Source organism: Notamacropus eugenii, chromosome 1 (assembly GCF_028372415.1).
Source record: "Notamacropus eugenii isolate mMacEug1 chromosome 1, mMacEug1.pri_v2, whole genome shotgun sequence".
In the NCBI taxonomy this organism is placed as follows: domain Eukaryota; kingdom Metazoa; phylum Chordata; class Mammalia; order Diprotodontia; family Macropodidae; genus Notamacropus; species Notamacropus eugenii.
This window is the reverse complement of record NC_092872.1, coordinates 294,813,935-294,836,116: the sequence shown is the minus strand read 5'-3', so window position 1 is coordinate 294,836,116 and position 22,182 is coordinate 294,813,935. Positions and strand designations below refer to the sequence as shown.

Here is a 22,182-nt window from a genome sequence, read left to right as displayed (position 1 = left end):
TCTGTGCCCTTTTTCAGCATTCTGCTACTATCACTGCACCAATGGAAAGGGAAAGCATAGGAGTGGGGGCCATAGTGAATTTTTATTTGTTATATAAGTTGCCATTGCCAAATAATTCATCACCTAGTAAATAGGCTCATGAACTCTATACTTAAAAGCAGGTATAATTTGTTGCCAGGATTGTACTTAGCCATCACATCATGGTAGAATCTGTCCCAGTTTACACTCCCCCAGAAAAGTCTTCAAGAACTTATAGATATCATGCCTTTCCTACAATGAGGCATCATAGTAGGCTTTTATAGAAACATTGATTTTAAAAATTAAGTGATGGATAAATAAAATTATGCTGATTTCTTTATGCAATTAGAAATTTTTATATTCCAACTAATAAAGAAGAAGAGATTATTTTTTACTTATACCTTTATTCAGCAATTGTTAGTTGTGTCTGTGATGTCCAAAATGCTGTATGGAAAGAGATACAAAAGACAATTAGTACAAAGTTTCAACCGTTCTGAAGCTAGAATTTAGTTAGGGAGAAGAACATGACACAATTATATAATAGCTGCAGTTGATAAAAAATCTTTAGAGATAGAGGAGTTTTGAAAAAGATCTTTGAATTTGGATCCAAAAAACCTCATCTTGACTCCCACTTAGGTGGTGTAGTGGATAGAGTTTATAAAGCACTTAAATCAGTGTCTGGAGCATGTTGTTACTCTTCAGTCATTTTTCAGTCATCTGACTCTTCATGACCTCATTTGTAGTTTCCTTGGCAAAAGTACTGAAGTGGTTTGTCATTTCCTTCTCAAGCTCATTTTAAGTGACTTACTCAGGGTCACACAGCTAGTATCCCTCTGAGGCCAGATTTGAACTCACGAAGATGAGTCTTCCTTACTCCAGTCCTGACACTCTACTCACCATGCCACCTAACTGCCCTGCACATAACAGATATTTAATAAGTTCCTTCCTTCTTTCTGTCTTCCCACTTTCCCTCCCTGCATGTTTTCTTCCCCTCCTCCCTTCCCTCTTGGAGTTCAAATTCTAATGGGGGAGACAGTATACAATCAACTATGTACATTTAGCATACATGCAGGATAAATTGGAGATACTCCTTGAGGGGACCAGAAAAGCCCTCTTGTAAAAGATGAGATTGTGTCTGAGACTTGAAGGAATCCAGGGTAGTCAAGAGCTGGAGATGAAGAGGGAGAGCATTCTAGACCTGGAGTGAGGAGGAACAAAGAGAGGGAGTGTCCCAAGCAAGAAACAGCAGTGAAGTCAGAGTCATGGGTTCATAGAGTATGTGGAGGGAAGTAAAGTTCAAGAAGACTGGGAAGGTAGCAAGGGCATTAAAAACCAAACACTGGGGTTTGTGGACTAGGGGTTGACAACATCAAGCTCATACTTTTGGCAGTTGAGTGGAAGATGGATTGGAATGGGAAGATAATTCCAGTAGTCCAGGCATGAGTTGATAAGGTCTATACCAAGCTGACAATACTGACAAAGAAGAGAAGGGGGTGTATAGGAGGGATGATTTGAAGGTAGAATTGATAGGATTTGCCAGCAGATTGAATGTGAGGAATGAGAAAAAGTGAGGAGTTGAAGACACCATAGTTGTGAACCATGGTGACCAGGAGGATGGGATCTAGTAGCAGGTAAGTTTAAAACAGGAGAGGGTTTAGGGGAAAAGATAATCCATTCAATTACGGACATATTGAATTCATGTCTATGAAATGTTCTGCTTAAGATGTCCATTAGATAGTAGGACATACAAAGTTAGAGGGCAGGAGAGAAATTTGGGCTAGAAAAACAGATATGAGAATCATCTGCGTAGAATTGAATCCATGGGAGATGATGAGATCAAGCAAGAGGGGGAAAGGAAGGAAGGAGGGAAGGAGGGCCAAGAAAGGAAGGCAAAGAACGAAGGAAGCAAAAGGAAGGTAAAGGAAAGAAGGAAGAAAGGAAGGTAAAGGAAGTTGCTTTAGTACCTTTCTACTCATGGTTACCTTGAATACGCACATGATGCACGCACACACACACACACACACACACACACACACACACACACTCTCTCTCTCTCTCTCTCTCATTATAAATATATATAAAATATAATATATACTTATGTATGTATGCATATACATAATGTGCAAATTATTTCCCATTAAAACATATTTCCCTTGAGCTTAATAAAAATTTGTTTGTTGATTGATTTTGTTTTTAATTCAAAGTCTTTTCCCCACTCCCTCAAGTTTTCTAAGATTTCTGTTTTCTAAGATTTACTAAGTTAATATCACTACTAGGCCATTAATGTGTAGTAGTTAAATGGCTTATCTAGCATCACACAGCCAATATGTCAGAGGCAGGATTAGATGCTGCCTCTGTTCGGATGGTAAGACTCCAAACTCTTTACTGATTCTTGCCTTATAATTCCTTAAAAATTTCATGAGGAAAAATGGGGAAAGATCTATTGTTTTTTCCTTACAACCTGCCAGAAGACACTCAGTTCTTTGTTTCAAACGTTTCTTTTACATAAATTAATCTCATATTCAACTATCCTTCTAGGGTGAGTGAAGACTTTCAAAATGGCTCAGGGAACCAGTGATCAAAGTGCAGTGGGTATTGCTGACCCAGAAGAGACTACTCCAAATATGATCGTCTACAGAAAAGTAAGGCATTTTGATTAAAATTCCTCTGTAGGTGATGAAGTTGTATGTGGCTGTTTGAAAACTAATGGAATATTGGAAAAAATGTCGTTCTCAGTTTTAGCTGATGTGTTTTTTCCCAATTATAGTGGATTTTTAAGTCCTCAGATTCAAGCCAAGATTGGCTTTTTCAGTATGTGGAGGAAAACATTTTGAGAAAGGTTATACTTTCAGTTATTGTCTGAATCTAAAGGCTCAATTAAGCAATGTGAACAGTGACCTATTGCCTTCTTACTGTAAGCTGAATATAGTGTTACAGTATTTTCCAAACTCATTTGGCTACAGAACCCTTTTGGGTTTGAATCTTATTGATGGAACTTTATGAATACCAAGCTTTGTGTTTAAGGTCATGGACAAATGGGGACGCATTGGTGAAAGTTGGTGTGAGTATTGGGTGTTGGATGTTCATTCTTGTAGCCTCTCTCCATTGCTGTTACGAATGGTTATAGACCTATTGACCCGATGTTTGGGAGTTAGAGTCAAAGGTTGATAAGGGAGATGATGTCGTTGCCTAGTTGGAGAGTTCCTCTGTGGTTGGGCATGCCCTTCTTAGGTGACTTACTTTATTTAAATTTTCATGAATAGTGTGAAAAATTAGGGTTCTGTAAAAACATAGTTTGCAAAGCATTGATACATCTATGATGTGATTTCATCAGGGTTGGTACTGTGTTGTTTAGTTGTTCAGTAGTCTCTGACTCTATGTGACCCCTTGGACTTTGATCCATGGGATTTTCTTGGCAAAGACACTGGAACAGTTTGCCATTTCCTTCTCCCAGTGTGTCCCCATTTCACAGATGAAGAACTGAGACAAATAGGTGTTAAGTGACTTACCCACGGTCACAAGGCTAGTAAGTATCTGTGGCTAAATTTGAACTCAAATCCTCCTGGCTCCAAGCTCAGTGCTCTATATTATATAAGTAAAATGACCTATTGGTTGATACCTATTATAAGTAATTAATTACATGGAAATTTAACCTAAGTTGATTGCTTAATTTCACAGTAGAAAATTATGAATATTATTCAATTAATTAATTAAATGTGTTCTTTTAAAAATTACTGCTTTTTTGATTTGTGGAAGAAAACAAGCATTTTCATAACATAGTACAATAAAAATGATTGCACATGAAATTGCAAATCTATTATGTGCAACTTGCTACTCCTGTTAAATATATAATAAAGTTATCATGTAAATTTCTTTTTTAAGCTCCCTCCCTGCCTTATATATTATTCTTTATTATATATTCTTAAGTGTCTACATTTTCTGTTTATTATATATTCCTTAATTATATATTATTATGCCATTATATTCTCAAGTGTCAGTATGAAGATACTTCTACATTTTCTGCTGTTTTCTTCTCACATAATTTTATTCTTGATTGAATAGTCATATTTCTTAATCCTTTGATTTAAAAGAAAAATTGTAAGTGATGGAGGTATTGAAGTCTATAAGTGATATATCTTGAAGGGAGCTGTTTATATAGTCATGACAAGGAAAAGATCAGGGTGTTAATAATGGAGGATATCATATAGAAGAGTTAAGGCTTGGTCAGGGAGGATGGGATTAAAGAGTCCTTCTGTCGTTGGGGAAACCCATTAACTGGAACTGAAAGTTTCATGTGTCATTAAAAAAAAGCATAACCTAGGCCTTCATAAAGCATAGATTGGGAAATATCAGTACCTTGAAGACTTATGGTTTTATCAGCATCGGGGCTTTATTTCTATAAAATGTCCCAGTAACCATAACCTACTGGTGGATAGCTATAGTGGACTCTTTGGTGGTACAATGGATAGAGTACTGGGTTTTGGAGTAAGGAAGACTCATCTTCTTGAGTTCAAATGTGACCTCGGACACTTACTCGCTGTGTGACCCTGGGCAAGTCCTTTAACCTTTGCCTCAGTTTTTTCCTCTGTAAATTGAGCTAGAGAAGGAAATGAGAAACCACTTTACTGTCTTTGCCAAGAAAACCCCAAGAAAGAGGTCATGAAGAGTTGGACACAACTGAAAGGACTGAACAACAACCACAAACCACTGTACTTTTAGAGAGGGAAATCTTGTTCAAGTAAGGGTTGGACTAGATGACACAGTAGACAGAGTACTGGATTTGGAGCCAGAAAGACCTGAGTTTGAATTCTGTCTCAGACACTTATAAGCTGTGTGACCCTGGGCAAATCTTCTAACCTTTGCTCAGCTTCAGTTTCTCCATTTGTAAAATGGGGGTAATAAGAGCACCTGTCACATGGGGTTGTTGTGAGGATCAAATGAGATAACGTACAGCGTGCTTTAGCCAACCTTAAAGTGGTATTTAAATATTATTATTATCATTACTGCTGTAATAATTAATTTTTATCATTATTATTTAATATCTAATCATGAATAATTAATTAAACTGCTAAATAATTGCTTATTAATTAATAATTATTAATTCTTATTATCACCCATACTCTGTGACTGTGAATATTTAAATTTTTTTTGTCTTTTTCTATATCAGGAATTTTCTTCAGGTAAAAAGTGGTGTCCTTCTACTCAAGCCTTATAGTGATATCTTAATGTGGCTTGGAAATGACCCTGTATTCTAAGTCATCACAGTGCTTGGCACATAATAGGCACTTAATAAATGTTTATCGATTGACTGATAGAGGACCATGGCAGAAGATTTGAAGCTATGGCAGGTCTAACCCACTAATAAAGGCTTTAAGTATGATCTTGGCACTAATTATAACCATAGCTAGTATAGGGTTTTAAGATTTACAAGGCATTTTACAAATATTTCTCTTTTAGTTTTCACAAAAAGCCTGAGAATTGGTGCTATTATTATTCTTTTTTTTTCAAATGAAGAAAATGAGTCAGAATTTAAATGACTGTGCCCAAGGTCATATAGTTGACAAATGTTTCAGGTCAATTATAAACTCAGGTCTTCTGAGCCAAAATCCAGCAGTGTACACACTTTTAAAAGATACCTCTTAAAAAAAAAAACCTAGCCATTATACAGCTCATTAGGATGTTTAAAGTGCTTTTGAAGTATTTTCTCATTTTATCCTCATAACAATCTTGAAAGGTAAGTGCTATATTATTATTCATATTTTACTGATGGGAAACTGAGGTCAATTGACCTGCTCAGAGTCACACAGCTGACAAGTGTCTGAGGCCAGTTTTAAACTCAGATCTTTCTGACTCCAAGTTTAGTGCTCTATCCACTGTACCACTTAACTCCTATCCGTGGCACTCTTGGTGAATGAATTATATGTCTGTAGTCTGAGGACCCTCCTAAATTGAGTTCGGACAAGCTTGTCATCAGGTTGGTTACATACAGTATGGTGATTCTCTCTGGCCACAGTATCCCATGAAGAGTGTTTAGTAATGTAGAGAAAAGATTGATTTTTATGTGAATAAAGGGAATAACCACCTGATGAACTCCTATATCTTGAAGAATAGACATTATGGCATTCATATTGTGACTTTATGCGTACACTGTGGTTAACCATCTTTTTCTAGCAAATCTCTGACAGTGTAGGTTAGTGAAGATGGACCATTAAATGCTGAATCATTGAGGAAATATTAACTTTTTTCTTGACCATATTGAGGGGTAGTTTTTAGTTTATGGAGAGAGCAGCACCGTCTCCATTTAAAATCTTGGTCCCCAATTAGTCATTCAGTCAGTTAGCTTTTAATATCTCTCTTTCTCATGTTTTGTAACTCTTAAAGGATTATTGTGAGATATTAGGGATGCTTTTATTTGACAAAAATTACTTTGAGATTTTCAATAAATATACTACTGCAGAAACCTTAAATTGGAGGGAGTTTATAAATAACACAGATGTTGGAAGAGATACTTTTTGTTTTAGTAATACGATATCCAGCTGTAAAATGCTGAAATTCATCATATCATGGACTTTTCTTGTTTTTTCTTTGGCCTATTATACGATCTGAGAATTTTGTTCAAATAATTTTAATTTCCCAGTAGTAATTGTCTACGAATGGAAACAGTAGATAAAAACATAGGTTCCCAGAGTGGTCAGTACCACTCCCTGGGGAGTGCTGAAACGATCCAGGTAGGTGGTATTAGCCTCAGGTGCAAATGAGAGCATTTAATAAAAATAAGAGGGTGGTGGAAGTATAAGGAAAGAAGAGAGAAGAAGATTTTGAAAAACCTTTTCATACATGTTTTATCTGTTGTATAACAAAGTTAAAGTTGTAGTGATTACATTACATTATTAAAATGCAAGTTATGGTCAGTCAGTGATCTAGTCTGCCAACAGGTCCTAACAAGCAATTGTTGGTAGGTGAGCATTTAGTGCATTGTCAGGAAGTCCAGCATGCATCATTAGGAATATGTTCATGTAATGATGTGTTCACAATAGAGTACTGTACAGTTACATGGTGCTATATTGTATCATCAAAATTTCAATACAGGAAAACCCCTGCAAATTACAATAAATTAATAAATTTAAGATGAGTCATTTTAAAAAAAAGTTATTTTAAATGATGCAGATTTTTTAAAGAAACCATTAAAGGGTTAAAGAAAGTAGATTTCTGAAGATGCTGGAGCAGAAGGACAAACTTCTCTTCTCATAACGCGTAAAGCACCTATAAAAAATGTCTCTAAACAAAAGCAGAAGCCAGAAAATGACAGAATGAAACAGATTTCCAGCCCAAGACAGCCTGGAAGGCCGATGGGAAGGGTCTATCACACTGGGCTTAGAGTGGAGTGTAGTCCAGCCTGGGCCATGCTGCATGGACAGGACTGGAACAGACCAGGTCACAGAATCACAGGCAGCAACTATGGTTCCCAGATTTCTCAACCCACAAATGCCAAAGATAGCTTCACAGGTCAGTAAGAAAGCTCTTTTACCTGGGTGAGAAGGGAGCATGCTCTGGCCCCAATGCCAACTCCAGGCTAGTTGCATCCACTGTGACAGCAACAACAGCATCCAAGGAACTCATTAAAGTTGAACTGTTGATATATAAAATTTACTGTTGAATGGAATGTACTAAGAAAAAGAGTAAGAAAAAGGTAGGATATAGTAAATCATCTCACATACAGGAGGGAAGAAATAACTTCTGCAATGGAGAGGAAGAGGGGGGAGATGAAAGGAAATAATTGAGCCTTACTGTCATGGGATTTGGCTTAAGGAGGGAATAACACACACTCAATTGGATGTGGAAATCTATTTTACCCTGCAAGAAGGCAAGGGGAAATAGGATAGGAGAGGGAAAATAATAGAAGGGATGGCAAATTGGGGAAAGAGAAATCAGAAGGACATGTCAAGGGAGAGAATGGAATAAATTGAGAGCAGGACAAGACAGAGGAAAATGTGGTTAGTCTTTCACAACATAACTGTTATGTAAGTACTTTGCATTGTTACACATGTATGACCTATATTGAATTGCTTGTTTTCTCAATGATGGTAGGTTGGGAGGGAGGGAGAGAATATGGAACTCAAAGCTTTAATAATGAATGTTGAAAATTGTTTTAACATGCAACTAGAAATTAAGCTATATAGGCAATGAAGTATAGAAATCTATTTTGCCCTACAGAAAAATAGAGGAGAAGCGGGATGGAAGAAGGGTGAGTAATAGAAAGGAGGACAGACTGGAGGAAGGTAGGGATTGGGTGCATGCTGTTATGGGGTGGGGGTGGGGAGAGATGGGGAGAAAATTTTAAATTCAAATTCTTTTGGAAGTGAATATTAAGAACTGAAAAATAAATAAATTATATTTAAATGAAAAGAAAGTAGATTTCAGGGGACACTGAGTAATTTTTTATTTTGGAAAGGGGATGGTAGGACAAAAAAGCTTGGCAGTCTGTGGAGATCAAAGTAAGTCAAGTCAAGAAGCATTTATCAAGTACTAGTTATGTGCTAGGCATTGTGGTAAGTGCTGAGAATACAAATACAAGGAGAAAGTGATTCTGCCCTCAAGGTGTTTACATTTTAAGAGGAAAGACAAAACATAACGGAAACTGAAAAACGGTGGTTGGGTGTGGGTTTGGGGGTAGAGATGAATGGGACTGGCAGAGGGGCATAGTAGACAAAGTCCACAAAGTCAGAAGCGTCCTCTAAAGAGAAATTAAGACATGAGCCCCTTCCATAAAATAGAAGTTCTTTGGGGAACCAGTCAATCAGAGGGAGATGCTGAAGGGCAAAAGATACTTCCAATGTTTGTGGGATCAAGGGTGAAACGAACTTCATGGGGAAAGAGATTTCTGTGGCATGATAGAAGAAGCAATAATTTTTACACAGAAATATTACTAATCTGTTGCTGATACATTGGGACACGGATGGATCAAGACATTTAGAAGATCTTGGTCTTCTTTTGAGTAAAGAGGCTGCTATTGTTGACTTTCCTCTGATTTCAAGTTTCACAATTTTTTCCCTGCTTGTCTTGGAGTCTAGCACTTAGACTCTGGTGATATAACATAAACTATCTTCCTTTCAGGTTGATATTCTTTGAAATATTAAAGAATACTTGCTATGATACACAATAGAATTCAAGTCTCATATTTTGCTCATTATGCTGGGACTAAGAGCAGTGGATTGTGGAACTTGAGTGGAAAGCCAGAGCTGTGAGAAGCATGGCGAGTCTGGGAATGAAAAATAGGCATGGAATGGGGTCAGATCCAGGGAGAGATTAGATCTTTTGGTCAAATCAGGGAAGGAAAAGCTAGACAGGGAGTCAGGACATTGAATACCAGTAGAAATAAAGGATCCTGTGAAAGAGATATAGCTCTTCCCTTAGGATGCCGCAGGTATTCTAATGATGTCATCACCCCAAGTAACTGGGTGTCATGATGTTGCCATGTTTGGCTAAACAGGCGAGCTCCTAATGGTTTCTCCGTCTTTAATATATGTTGTGTTGTTGTTTAGTTGATTGATTGTGTCCAAGTCTTTGTGACCTCTTTTGGAATTTTCTTGGCAAAGATACTGGAGTGGTTTGCCATTTCCTTCTGCAGTTCGTTTTACAGATGAGGAAAGTGAGGCAAACAGTTAAGTGGTCACACAGCTAGTAAGTATATGCAGCTGGATTTGAATTCATGTCCTCCTGATTCCAGGGCTGGCAGTCTATCCACTGCACCACCTAGTTAGCTGCCCAATCTTTAATATAAGACAATTGAATTAAATGATCTTTAAAGTCCCTTTTAACAGTAAAAGTTTGTGATCTTATAGTAAAGAAAAAATTGCACTTAATTATTTTTATTCTTCATTTTTAATTATTCATGATCTCAGTTTTATTACTGTCACTTTAACTTTTAAAATGTTAACTTATCAAGGCATATATCCCAAGAAAGTCAAAAAAGGATATAAAAATCCTATGTTCACTAAAATATTCACAGTGGAACTTTTTGTGTTAGCAAAAAACTGGAAACAAAGTTAAGTGGCTGTGTATTGGGGAATGGTTAAACAAACAGATATTTGTGAAAGTAGTAGAATGTTAATGGAACTTGAGAAATGATGACTTTGAAGAATTTAGAGAAGCACTCAAAGACTTCATATGAACTGAGAGAAGTGAAGTATACAGAACCAAGAAAATACACATGATTCATAATAGTGTGAAATGGAATCCACCTCTTTGCAACTGTAATGACCAAGCCTGGCCCCAGAGAAGAGATAATAAAATGTACCATTCTGTCTTCTTTTCAGAAGTGGAACTTTGGGTGTGGAACATTGCATGTTATCAAACTTGGTTGATATGTTGGTCAATTTCACTGAACTGCTGTGCCCCCTCACCTCCCCCATGTAAAATCTTTGTTACGGGGTGCCATGGGGAGAAGGAAGTATTTATTTAAAATTGAATGTAATGTAAAACCAAAAAAGCATTAAAAATTAATTTAAAGCAAAGATTTTACAGTAAATGACCCAGAATTTAAATGCCATTTTTGGGGCTTAATTATAGGTTTCACTTTTTATCTAAAAAATAATATTTTTTAAAAAATTTATTTATTTAACTTTTAACATTCATTTTCACAAAATTTTAAATCCCCATTTGTCCCCTCCCCCCACCCCAAAACACCAAGCATTCTAATTGCCCCTATCACCAATCTGCCCTCTCTTCTATCATCCCTCTCTTCCCTTGTCCCCATCTTCTCTTTTGTCCTGTAGGGCCAGATAACTTTCCATACCCCTTTACCTGTATTTCTTATCTCCTAGTGGCAAGATCAGTACTTGACAGTTGTTCCTAAAACTTTGAGTTCCAACTTCTCTTCATCCCTCCCTCCCCACCCCTTCCCTTTGGAAGGCAAGCAATTCGATATAGGCCATATCTGTGTAGTTTTGCAAATGACTTCCATAATAGACATGTTGTGTAAGACTAACTATATTTCCCTCCATCCTATCCTGCCCCCCATTGCTTCTATTCTCTCTTTTGATCCTGTCTCTCCTCAAGAATGTTGACTTCAAATTGCTCCCTCCTCCCATTGCCCTCCCTTCCATCCTCCCCCCCACCCTGCTTATCCCCTTCTCCCCCACTTTCCTGTATTGTAAGATAGGTTTTTATACCAAAATGAGCATGCATTTTATTCTTTCCTTTAGTAGAATGTGATGAGAGTAAACTTCATGTTTTTCTCTCACCTCCCCTCTTTTTTCCTCCACTAAAAAGTCTTTTGCCTGCTCTTTTATGAGAGATAATTTGCCTCATTCCATTTCTCCCTTTCTCCTCCCAATATATTTCTCTCTCACCACTTAATTTCATTTTTTTAAGATACGATCCCATCCTATTCAATTCACTCTGTGCTCTCTGTCTCTGTGTGTGTGTGCATGTGTGTGTGTGTGTGTGTGTGTGTGTGTGTGTGTGTGTGTGTGTGTAATCCCACCCACTACCCAGATCCTGAATAGTTTCAGAAGTTACAAATATTGTCTTTCCATGTAGGAATGTAAACAGTTCAACCTTAGTAAGTCCCTTATGACTTCTCTTTGCTGTTTACCTTTTCATGCTTCTCTTGATTCTTGTGTTTGAAGGTCAGATTTTCTTTTCTGCTTTGGTCTTTTCATCAAGAATGCTTGAAAGTCTTCCATTTCATTGAAAGACCATTTTTTCTCCTGAAGTATTATACTCAGTTTTGCTGGGTAGTTGATTCTTGGTTTTTGTCCTAGTTTCTTTGACTTCTGGAATATCCTATTCCACGCCCTTCGATCCCTTAATGTAGAAGCTGGTAGGTCTTGTGTTATCCTGATTGTATTTCCACAATACTTGAATTGTTTCTTTCTAGCTGCTTACAATATTTTCTTCTTGACCAGGGAGCTCTGGAATTTGGCCACAATGTTCCTAGGAGTTTCTCTTTTTGGATCTCTTTCAGGCAGTGATCAGTGAATTCCTTGAATATTTATTTTGCCCTCTGGTTCTAGAATCTCAGGGCAGTTTTCTTTGATAATTTCATGAAAGATGATGTCTAAGCTCTTTTTTTGATTGTGGCTTTCAGGTAGTCCCATAATTTTGAAATTGTCTGTTCCAGGTCAGTTGTTTTTCCAATGAGATATTTCACATTATCTTCCATTTTTTCATTCTTTTGGTTTTGTTTTGTGATTTCTTGGTTTCTCATAAAGTCATTAGCCTCCATCTGTTCCATTCTAATTTTGAAAGAACTATTTTCTTCAGTGAGCTTTTGACCCTCCTTTTCCATTTGGCTAATTCTGCTTTTGAAAGCATTCTTCTCCTCATTGGCTTTTTGACCCTCTTTTGCCAATTGAGTTAGCCTATTTTTCAAGGTGTTATTTTCTTCAGCATTTTTTTGGGTCTCCTTTAGCAAGGTGTTGACCTACTTTTCATGCTTTTCTTTCATCTCTCTCATTTCTCTTCCCAGTTTTTCCTCCACCTCTCTAACTTGATTTTCAAAATCCTTTTTGAGCTCTTCCATGGCCTGAGCCCATTGGATGGGCTGGGATACAGAAGCCTTGATTTCTGTGTCTTTCCCTGATGGTAAACATTGCTCTTCCTCATCAGAAAGGAAGGGAGGAAATATCTGTTCACCCAGAAAGTAACCTTCTATAGTCTTATTTTTTTTCCCTTTTCTGGGCATTTTCCCAGCCAGTGACTTGACTTCTGAGTGTCCTCTCCACACCCACCTCACCTCCAGATCCGCCCAGCCAGAGCTTGGAGTCTGAGATTCAAATGCCGCTTCCTAGCCTCAGGGCTTTGGGTGGGGGCCAGGCTGCTATTCAGTGTGAGATTAAGTTTAGGTGCTCAGGTGGGGGCAGGGCCGCCACATGGAGCTTAGTTCCCTCAGGGGGTTTATGCAGAGACCTTCAACAATGGATCTGAGGTCCTGCCTGCTTTGGGAGCTCCTGTCTGCTGCTGCCTCCACTGCTGCCTCCTGAGGGGGCCTGAGTTATGGAGACATCCCGCTCCCCTCTCGGCGAGCCAAAAAGACTGTCTCACCGACTCTTGTCACCTGTGGGTGGAGGGACCTGTGTGGCCACTGGAGATACCATCCCTGAAGCCTGCTCAGATCTGGTCCTCTCGGTGCAGTGCGGCCAAGGCAGGGCAGGGCTGTGCTCCAGGTCCGGTGCGCGACGGACCTTTCACGTCAGTTTTTCAGGTCTCTCTGGGACAGAAGTCTCCTCCACTCCATTGTTCTGTGGCTTCTGCTGCCCCAGAATTTGTTGGGAGTTCTTCTGTACAGGTAATTTATGGGCTGTGGGTTCATATGTGTATATGTATCTTTCTATTCCGCCATCTTGGATCCTCCCCTCAAAAATAATATTTTTTAAGAGATTTAAATGAAGAAAATCCTGAAGTACAAGCTTTTTATGGGAGATAACTGTATATGATCTATTTGTACAACATTTAAAATATGCACATTAATATTCCTTTGGTCACTGTTTCTGAAGTTTCTCTAATACCATGGGAAAAGAGCTTACATATTTTTCTTTCCCAGGATAAGACAGTATAGGAAGAAAAACACAATGTACTATTCCCTGGGTTGCTAGGGTAGCAAAGTGCATAGGCCAAGCCCATCCCAGTGGTATAAGCATACATGGAAGAAAATGTTGGTATTTTTAGTGTGGAGAATAGGGCAGTGAAATTTTATAGGCTATTTTTAAAAATCAGTATAACTTTTCTTTTTGGTGTGTGTGAAACTTGATTTTCTCTTTCGGGATATTTTTTCCATTCATTGTCAAAGACCACAGGAAGGCCCTAGTGCACTTGTGGAGACAGATGCATTGTATACACACACACACACACACACACACACACACACACACACACACACGCACAGTTTGCCTTAGCCTTATATTTTGAAACCTGTAGAAACTTTGTTGAAGAAACTCCCCATTGGCAGCTGCTAGAAAGGGAAAAATTTTAAAGCTGTAATCTACTTTAACAAAAAAAAAATTTTTTTTTCACTGTGGATAGGATTTCTTAAAAATGCAATTCTTTTGCCCTTAGGAGTTTCCTTGTGATAACTAAGAACAGCATGGTGCGACTAGTGATTCCTGTTTAGTCTTTGCTAAAGATACACTGGTGTTAATCCAGATAGAGTTTACTTATTAGGCATTGTCAAGGAATAAAATATTCAGGGTAGAGACTGTCTTTCATTTCCATGTTAGTATCCCTGGCAGAGTGCCATGCGGGTCACAGCTGCTTTAAAAAAATACTTATTGAATTGACTGTATGTATTGATTGAAAGTTGCCTCCTTTAAATACTAATTTTTAGAAATTTTTAATAGTTTTTGTAGAAATCTTTAAAAAAATATAGATACTTATAAGAATCCGCTGAACATAAATTAACCTTTTTTTTGATGACTTGAGGTTATCACTGTATCAGTCACTTTACTGTGAGGTAATATAATAATAACAATTCACATTTATGATGGTGCCTACTGTGTGTCAGGCACTGTGCTAAGTGCTGTACAATTACTATCGCATGTAATCTTCACAACAACTCTGGGAGGTAGGAGTTGTTATTATGCCCATTTTACAATTGAAGAAACTGAGGTAGGCAGCAGTTAAGTGACTTGCCCTAGGTGGAACAGCTAATAAGTGTCTGAAGCAGGATTTAAAGTGAGATCTTCCTGAGTCCAGGTCTGGCACTCTCTATCCACTAGCTAGCTCCCTCAGAAGGTGAGAGTTGATGCCTTCAGGGGATCTTGAGGTGAGGATTCATTGTATCCTCTTGGGGTAGGATCCTAGAATTGGGAGATGGCATGGACCCTAAAGTCATCTCATCAGGAAGTGTCAAGGACATGGGGCCTGAAGACTGTGACCCAAATAGGATTAAAATGTAACTGGGATTTATTAAGCCAAACTAATAGCAAACACGACAAAGCATCAATAATATTAACATGGTATTCCAAGTCAGTATGCAGCCCACAGGATCCTTTTGTGTGGTTTAGTGGCTCCTGTGTCTCTTTGAGTTTGACGCCACTGATCTAGTCCAGTGCCGTTATTTTTAGATGAGGAAACTAAGACCCACAGAGTCAAAATGACTTAGAAAAAAGTCCTATGAGTAATAAAATGACAGAACTAGGATTCCTATTCCTGTCTCCTGATTCCAAATGCTATGATTTTTCTTGTGCTTGAATGGTTCCTTCTTCTTTTGTAAAGGACCATCGTGGCTGCTCTTTATCTCTTCTCCTCTTATTGAAGGCTCTTTCCTACCCCTGAAGGCTTCTAATGTGCTATTGCCAATAGAAACTAGATAAATAAGCTTTAATTTTGTAAGCATTTAGTATCTACTGTGTACAGAGTATGTACCCTAGTCTGAGAAAAATAAAAGGATTAGATAAAGCAGGATTCCTGACCTCCTGGAGCCAACAGTTTAGTAGAAGGATATAACATAAATAGGCCTGGCACTTGTCTACTCTGCCACCCTGGGAGTCCATGAGATAGGTGGTGCAAGTTACATTGTCTCCGTTGGACTAATGAGGAAACTAAGACTCAGAAAGGTTGTGCTTGGCCAAGATCACATAGCTAATGAGTGTCAGAGTCAGGATGTGATGGCAAGCAAAGTAGGATCTTTTGCTGTTTTTGTTTTAGTATAAAGTGCCTCTGATTGAATAAAATGATTAAAGAAGATCTTCCCCACCCATTAATGAGCCTGGGAAGATTTGTAGGAAGGCCCAGACCTTTTGTTAATTTTCTAATGAGGCACTGGTTCTCAAGTGATGCCCTCTGGCTCTAAAAAGTGTATAAATACTCTGAGGCTGAGGTTTCACTTTGGGGCTTACTGAGTGGAAGTGTTCTGTTTGACCAGACTCTGGGCTTTGAAAACCCAGATGTGGGTACTTCCCTCTCTGGTAACAATGTATGTATGATCAGACAGTTATGTTGATCTGTGATGTATGTCAATTTGAAGCATTATCTGTTGATTTAGATTTCTCTGTATTTTCTATGATACATGTACTTGATTAAAGGAGATAGTTAACCTTTCCAGGGCTGTCTTTTCTTTTATACATGCAGATCTAAGAACCTGTGATAGCAGACCTCTGCTTTGTATGTTGGGGTACTTACTGTTACACAGGACCTGAGTTAAGGTCTCCTGATTAAACCCAGTTGTCCTTCTACATACCATGTAGCTGTCTTTCTTGGATTGTATTGCATGGGATGGGAAAAGAGCGTCCTCCATTCTAGGAGAGTCTAAGGAAAATAACCTTTGACCTTAAATTTCTCTCTCTTCTGTGTTCCTCTTATAAGGAGGAGATTGTCCAAAGTTCTTTCAAGTTTTCTTCATTGTTTTTCCTATAACTTTTGCTAGGATGTAGAATCCACAAACCCATATTCCACTTGGCCTATCTGGGAATCTAGAACAGGGACCTGGAAAACTTAGGCCATTGAACTCCTGAGACTTCCCTGGCTGCAATTCTATGGTCTCAGTCTCCAACTTGTGGTTTTTAGCTTGGTTACTTTTCCTAAAGCACTTAAGGGGTCCCTTTAATTAGGTATAATATTCAGAGACATACCCCAAAGGAGAAAATAGACATTGGCAAGAACTACTTAATGTAATAGCTCCTGGAAGCCAGTTGTTATTGTGGTCCTTTCTTCTCAAAGAGGACCATGGCATCAGGAAGGTGCAAGTGAATTGGATTTAAGTGAGGCTGGACTGTGCAGAGTCACCACCAGCCTCACTGTGTCCTCCAGAACTATCTGGGTCCAGTGGCAAGATATAGATTGGCACCACTGGAGATGGCCCCAGATGTAGTGGGAGACCTTGGTTTTTTTAAAGCTAAGATCTTTCCCAGGTCTGTTTGTCTGAGGCAATGCCTGGTTAGTGATCAAGGATAGGAAATGCCGGCTGTCAGTAATTTTGAATGTGTTACTAGAAAAGTATGGGTACTTTAGTTCACTAGAGTTGTTTATGTTATCAGTCTTTCTAGAAGCTCTATTTCTAGGCAAAATTCATTCAAGTCATATTACTGAGGGCTTACTATTGAGGTTAAGGTGCTCCACAGGATACGTAGATGTTCCAGAACTTCAAAGACCTTAGAGTTTCGTAGAAGTGTGGATATGTATATAAATAAACATAACACATGGCTGAGTGTAAGTGTGACCCAAATGAAGTACTTTAGGAATTCAGAAGTAGGAGAAATCACTTCTATCTGGGCTAATTAAGGAAGGCTTCATGGAGAAGTTTGTGTCCTGAAGTAGACCTTTAAAGGATAGGTAGGATGTTTTACTGGTAGATATTTGGGAATGGCAGAGGAATTCTAGGAATAGGAAACAACATGAGCAGGGTTGGAAGACAGGTGAAAGTCAAAGTTATATTTGGAAATAGGCAGTTTCATAGAATTATGGTAATCCTCTATAAACATCAACAATAACAAGAGCAAGACTAGAATTGTAGAAGAAAAGACTGAAGTCAAATTGTATAGTGTCATGAATGCCAGGCTGAGAAGTCTAGGCATTATTCTGGCACAGGTGTTTGAGCCAGAGAGTAATATTTGGTTTCACAAGATTATTCTGGTGATAGTGTATAGGAAAGAGGGGGGAGAGGAGCAACTGGAGGCAGGGAGACTAGTTAGGAAGCTTTTACAGTAATTCAGATATGATAGAAGTGCCTGAAATCTGTAGGGTAATGGTAAAAGGAACTAAATGGAAGATCCTGTCAAAGGCATTTTCAAAAGATTTGCATCAAAGTCAGGATGGAAGAGTATGTGAAAATGAAAACAAATAATGAATCCCATTATAGGTTAAAAAAATATGCAAACTTCAGCTAAACTTTTATTATTTGTCAAGTATCACTTTGGAGGATGAGGAATTTCATTTTAGAATATTTGAGTTAAGGATTTGAGTTAAATTTTGGAGAGGGAGGATTCGTTTTGATAAATGAAAGTTTATGAGCATCTCATAAATGATAATATTAAAAAATTCTGCTATTAAGAAGCAAGTTCCTAGACATTAGGAGCCTCTGGTGTTGTTTTTCCTGTTTTCAGGTGCATCTTTTGGTCTCTGTGAAGAAAATTTCACTTTTGAACCATGTCTTGCTCCAGAAAGAGTAGTCAAATCAGTACTACCTTTGCTTCTGGGAAGGGCATGTGTACTATCTAAAGTACTATCTCCATTCACTATCCCTGTGACTCCCCAGACCAAAATCCTCTTCTGCTGGCTACCACACCCTCTTATATCTTGTCTTCTACTACAATGTTAGTTCCCTGACCTTATAGTTTTGTATTTGTATCTCTACAATGTGCCACTGTGCTAGGCACAGAGCAGATACTTAATACATGCTTTTCTAATTAATTAACTAAACTAATTTATTTCAGGCTTTCATTTCAAGTTCTTTCATTTTCAGTTTAGATATCCTAACTTTTATATTCTGTTCTTGTTTCTGTTCTAAATTGAAACCTTTTCAATCCTCCTTTGTTTTGATCCCATGTACTATATAAAGGAAAGGAAGTATTTTTTGAAAATGAAGTCTCCTGGTTGATCTTGTTTCTTAGAAAGATATGTGGCAGCCATGGAGGGGAATGAAAAGACACAGAAAGGCGGTAGTGAACATAGCAGAATTCTGTAATTCTGTAAAAGGTGAGGCACACCTGAACTAACTTGTAGAATCACAAATTTGGAAGGGATCTCCAAGATCACTAACTCCATACTCAATGCACGATCCACTCCACAACATGCTTACTGAGTGAGTGAACAATTCCAGTAAGAGGATTCTCAGTGTTTTGTGAGGCAGCATGCTTTACTATTTGACAGTATAAATTCATTGAGTCAGAATCCACCTTATAATTTTTCCCATTTGCCCTATTACATTTAGCCTCTGGGGCCAAATGGAATAAGTCCTTAATTCTTGTGACTTGGCCTATAGGAATGTCATTAATAATGGGAATCATAATAGTGCCTACCTCCCAGGGTTGTTGTGAAGATCGAATGAGATAATACTTGTAAAGTGCTCAACACAGTGTCTGACACATAATAGGCACTGACAGGAAGGGGTAGAGAGAAAGAGAGAGACAGAGACAGAGAGAGAGAGAGACAGACAGAAACAGAAAAACAGAGAAGACAAGACACAGAGAGGCACAGAGACTTTTAAATGTTGTTCTTGATTAGCGATTTTTGCATGAGACTTAACTGTGTTTTCTTGTCCAACAGTTTCACTTGGCAACCTATCACGTAATACACAAACGTGTGCAGTTGTCAAGCAACAAATTCTACTAGTTACAAGTCTACTAAATTTGGAAACTATTAATTCCAATCAAGTTTCCTTTAGGTAAAGGAGGAAAAGTCACTGATTTTGAAATTTCAAAGGTATGTTTAAGAAATATAAAATCTTATGCAAGTCACAAATTATCATTGAAAAGCCATTTTGTTGATGTATTTTTCTCTCATTACCCACAACTTTAATGTCTTATTTAGCTGTGTAAAGCCATCAACATTTAGTTCTTTTGATTGGTACCACTGCTCAGAAAACCCTAGTCAAGCAGACTTCCATGGGAATGCATATGTCCTAAAATATGTGAATGTTGTATAATTGTTTTAGAGAAGAAAATCCAGGTTTCTTTCCAATTTAGGTGGTTCATTGGCCAACTCTTTTTTGGCAAAATTCTTTTTTTTTCCTTCTAATATGTAATTTATTTATTTTTCAGTTCTTAACATTCACTTCCACAAGAATTTGAATTCAGAATTTTCTCCTCATCTCTCCTCATCCCCCCACCCCAGGACAGCACGCACCCCATCCACCCCTTCCTCACTCTGTCCTAACTTCTATTACCCACCCTTCTTCCATCCCGCTTCCCCTCTATCTTCCTATAGTGCAAAGTAGATTTGTATAATCCATTGCCTGTATAGCTTAATTTCCAGTCACATGCTAAAACAATTTTTAGCATTCATTCTTAAAGCTTTGAGTTCCATATTCTCTCCCTCCTTCCCTACCCACCCTCATTGAGAAAATAAGCAATTCATTATAGATCATACATATGTAACAATGCAAAGCACTTCCATAATAGCTATGTTGTAAAAGACTGACCGCATTTCCCTCTGTCCTATGCTGCCCTTCACTTATTCCATTCTCTCTCTTGACCTGTCCCCCCACAAGAGTGTTTGCTTCTGATTATCCCTTTTCCCAATTTGCTGTCCCTTCTATTATCTTCCCTCTCCTATCCCTTTCCCCCTTGCCTTCCTACAGGGTAAAATAGATTTCCATTTCTAATTGAGTGTGTGTTATTCCCTCCTTAAGCCAAATCCCATGAGAGTAAGTCTCAATTATTTCCTTTCATCTTCCTCTTCTTCCCCTCCTTTGTAGAAGCTCTTTCTTCCCTCTTGTATGTGAGATGATTTCCTACTTTCTACCTCAACCTTACTCTTACTCCTAGTACATTCCATTGGACAGTAAATTTTATTTTTTTTAGGTATTCTCCCTTCATATTCAGCTCACCCTGTTCTCTCTTTCTCTCTCTCTTTCTATCTATATGTATGTATGTATATATATATATACATACACATATACACACATGTACATATGCATACCTGCACATATATAATATGCACATACATACCCATACACACCTCCATATATATATTCCCTCTAACTACCTTAATACTGAAAAAGGTCTCATGAGTTACAAATAACATCTTTTCACGTAGGAATGTAAACAATTCAACTTTAATGAGTTCCTTAAAGCTTGTCTTTCCTGTTTACCTTTTCATGTTTCTCTTGATTCTTGTATTTGAAAGTCAAATTTTCTATTCAGCTTTGGTCTTTTCAATAAGAATGCTTGGAAGTTTTCTATTTCATTGAAAGTACATTTTTTTTCCCCTGAAGTATTACATTCAGTTTTGCAGGACAGGTGATTCTTGGTTTTAATCCTATCTCCCTTGACCTCTGGAATATCATATTCCAAACCCTTTGATCCCTTAGTGTAGAAGGTGTTAAATGCTGTATTATCCTTATTGTATTTCCACCATACTTGAATTGTTTCTTTCTGGATGCTTATAATTTTTTTTCCTTGACCTGGGAATTCTGGAGTTTAGCTACAATATTCCTAGGAGTATTCCTTCTGACTTCTCTTTCAGGAGGTGATCAGTAAATTCTTTCCATTTCTATTTTTACCCTCTGGGTCTAGAATATCAGGGCAGTCTTCCTTGATAGTTTCTTTGAAGATGATGTCTAGGCCCTTTTTATGATCATAATTTTCAGGTAGACCAGTACTTTTAAAATTATCTCTCCTGGGTCTATTTTCCAGGTCAGTTGTTTTTCCAAGGAGATATTTCACATTATCTTCTATTTTTTCATTCTTTTGGTTTTGTTTTATAATTTCTTGATTTCTCATAAAGTCATTAGCTTCCATCTATTCCATTCTAATTTTCTTTTTTTTTCTTTTTTTCTTTTTCTTTTTCTTTTTTTTTATCATTAATTTATTTATTTAACTTTTAACATTCATTTTAACAAAATTTTGGCTTCCAAATTTTCTCCCCTTTTGTCCCCTCCCCCCCCCAAACACCAAGCATTCTAATTACCCCTACAACCAATCTGCTCTCTCTTCTATCATCCCTCTCTGCCCTTGTCTCCAACTTCTCTTTTGTCCTGTAGGGCCAGATAACTTTCTATACCCCTTTACCTGTATTTCTTATTTCCTAGTGGCAAGAACATTACTCGACAATTGTTCATAAAACTTTGAGTTCCAACTTCTTTGCCTCCCTCCCTCCCTACCCCTTCCCTTTGGAAGGCCAGCAATTCAATATAGGCCAAGTCTGTGTAGTTTTGCAAATGACTTCCATAATAGTTGTGTTGTGTAAGACTAACTATATTTCCCTCCATCCTATCCTGTCCCCCATTACTTATATTCTCTTTTGATCCTGTCCCTCCCCAAGAGTGTTGACTTCAAATTGCTCCCTTCTCCCATTGCCCTCCCTTCCATCATCCCCCCCACCCTGCTTATCCCCTTCTCCCCCACTTTCCTGTATTGTAAGATAGGTTTTCATACCAAAATGAGTGTGCATTTTATTCCTTCCTTTAGTGGAATGTGATGAGAGTAAACTTCATGTTTTTCTCTCACCTCTCCTCTTTATCCCTCCACTAATAAGTCTTTTGCTTGCCTCTTTTATGAGAGATAA

At 37.9% G+C, this 22,182-nt stretch overlaps 1 protein-coding gene across 1 annotated transcript in view; it reads left to right on the top strand.

Moving 5' to 3' along the window:
* The window catches only part of RGS6 (regulator of G protein signaling 6), a 662,738-nt gene that overhangs the window by 38,606 nt on the left and 601,950 nt on the right, over nt 1-22,182 (top strand). The window contains 1 exon segment of the mRNA XM_072629224.1: nt 2,557-2,660. Coding sequence (XP_072485325.1) covers nt 2,577-2,660 — 84 coding nt within the window. The 5' untranslated portion in view covers nt 2,557-2,576.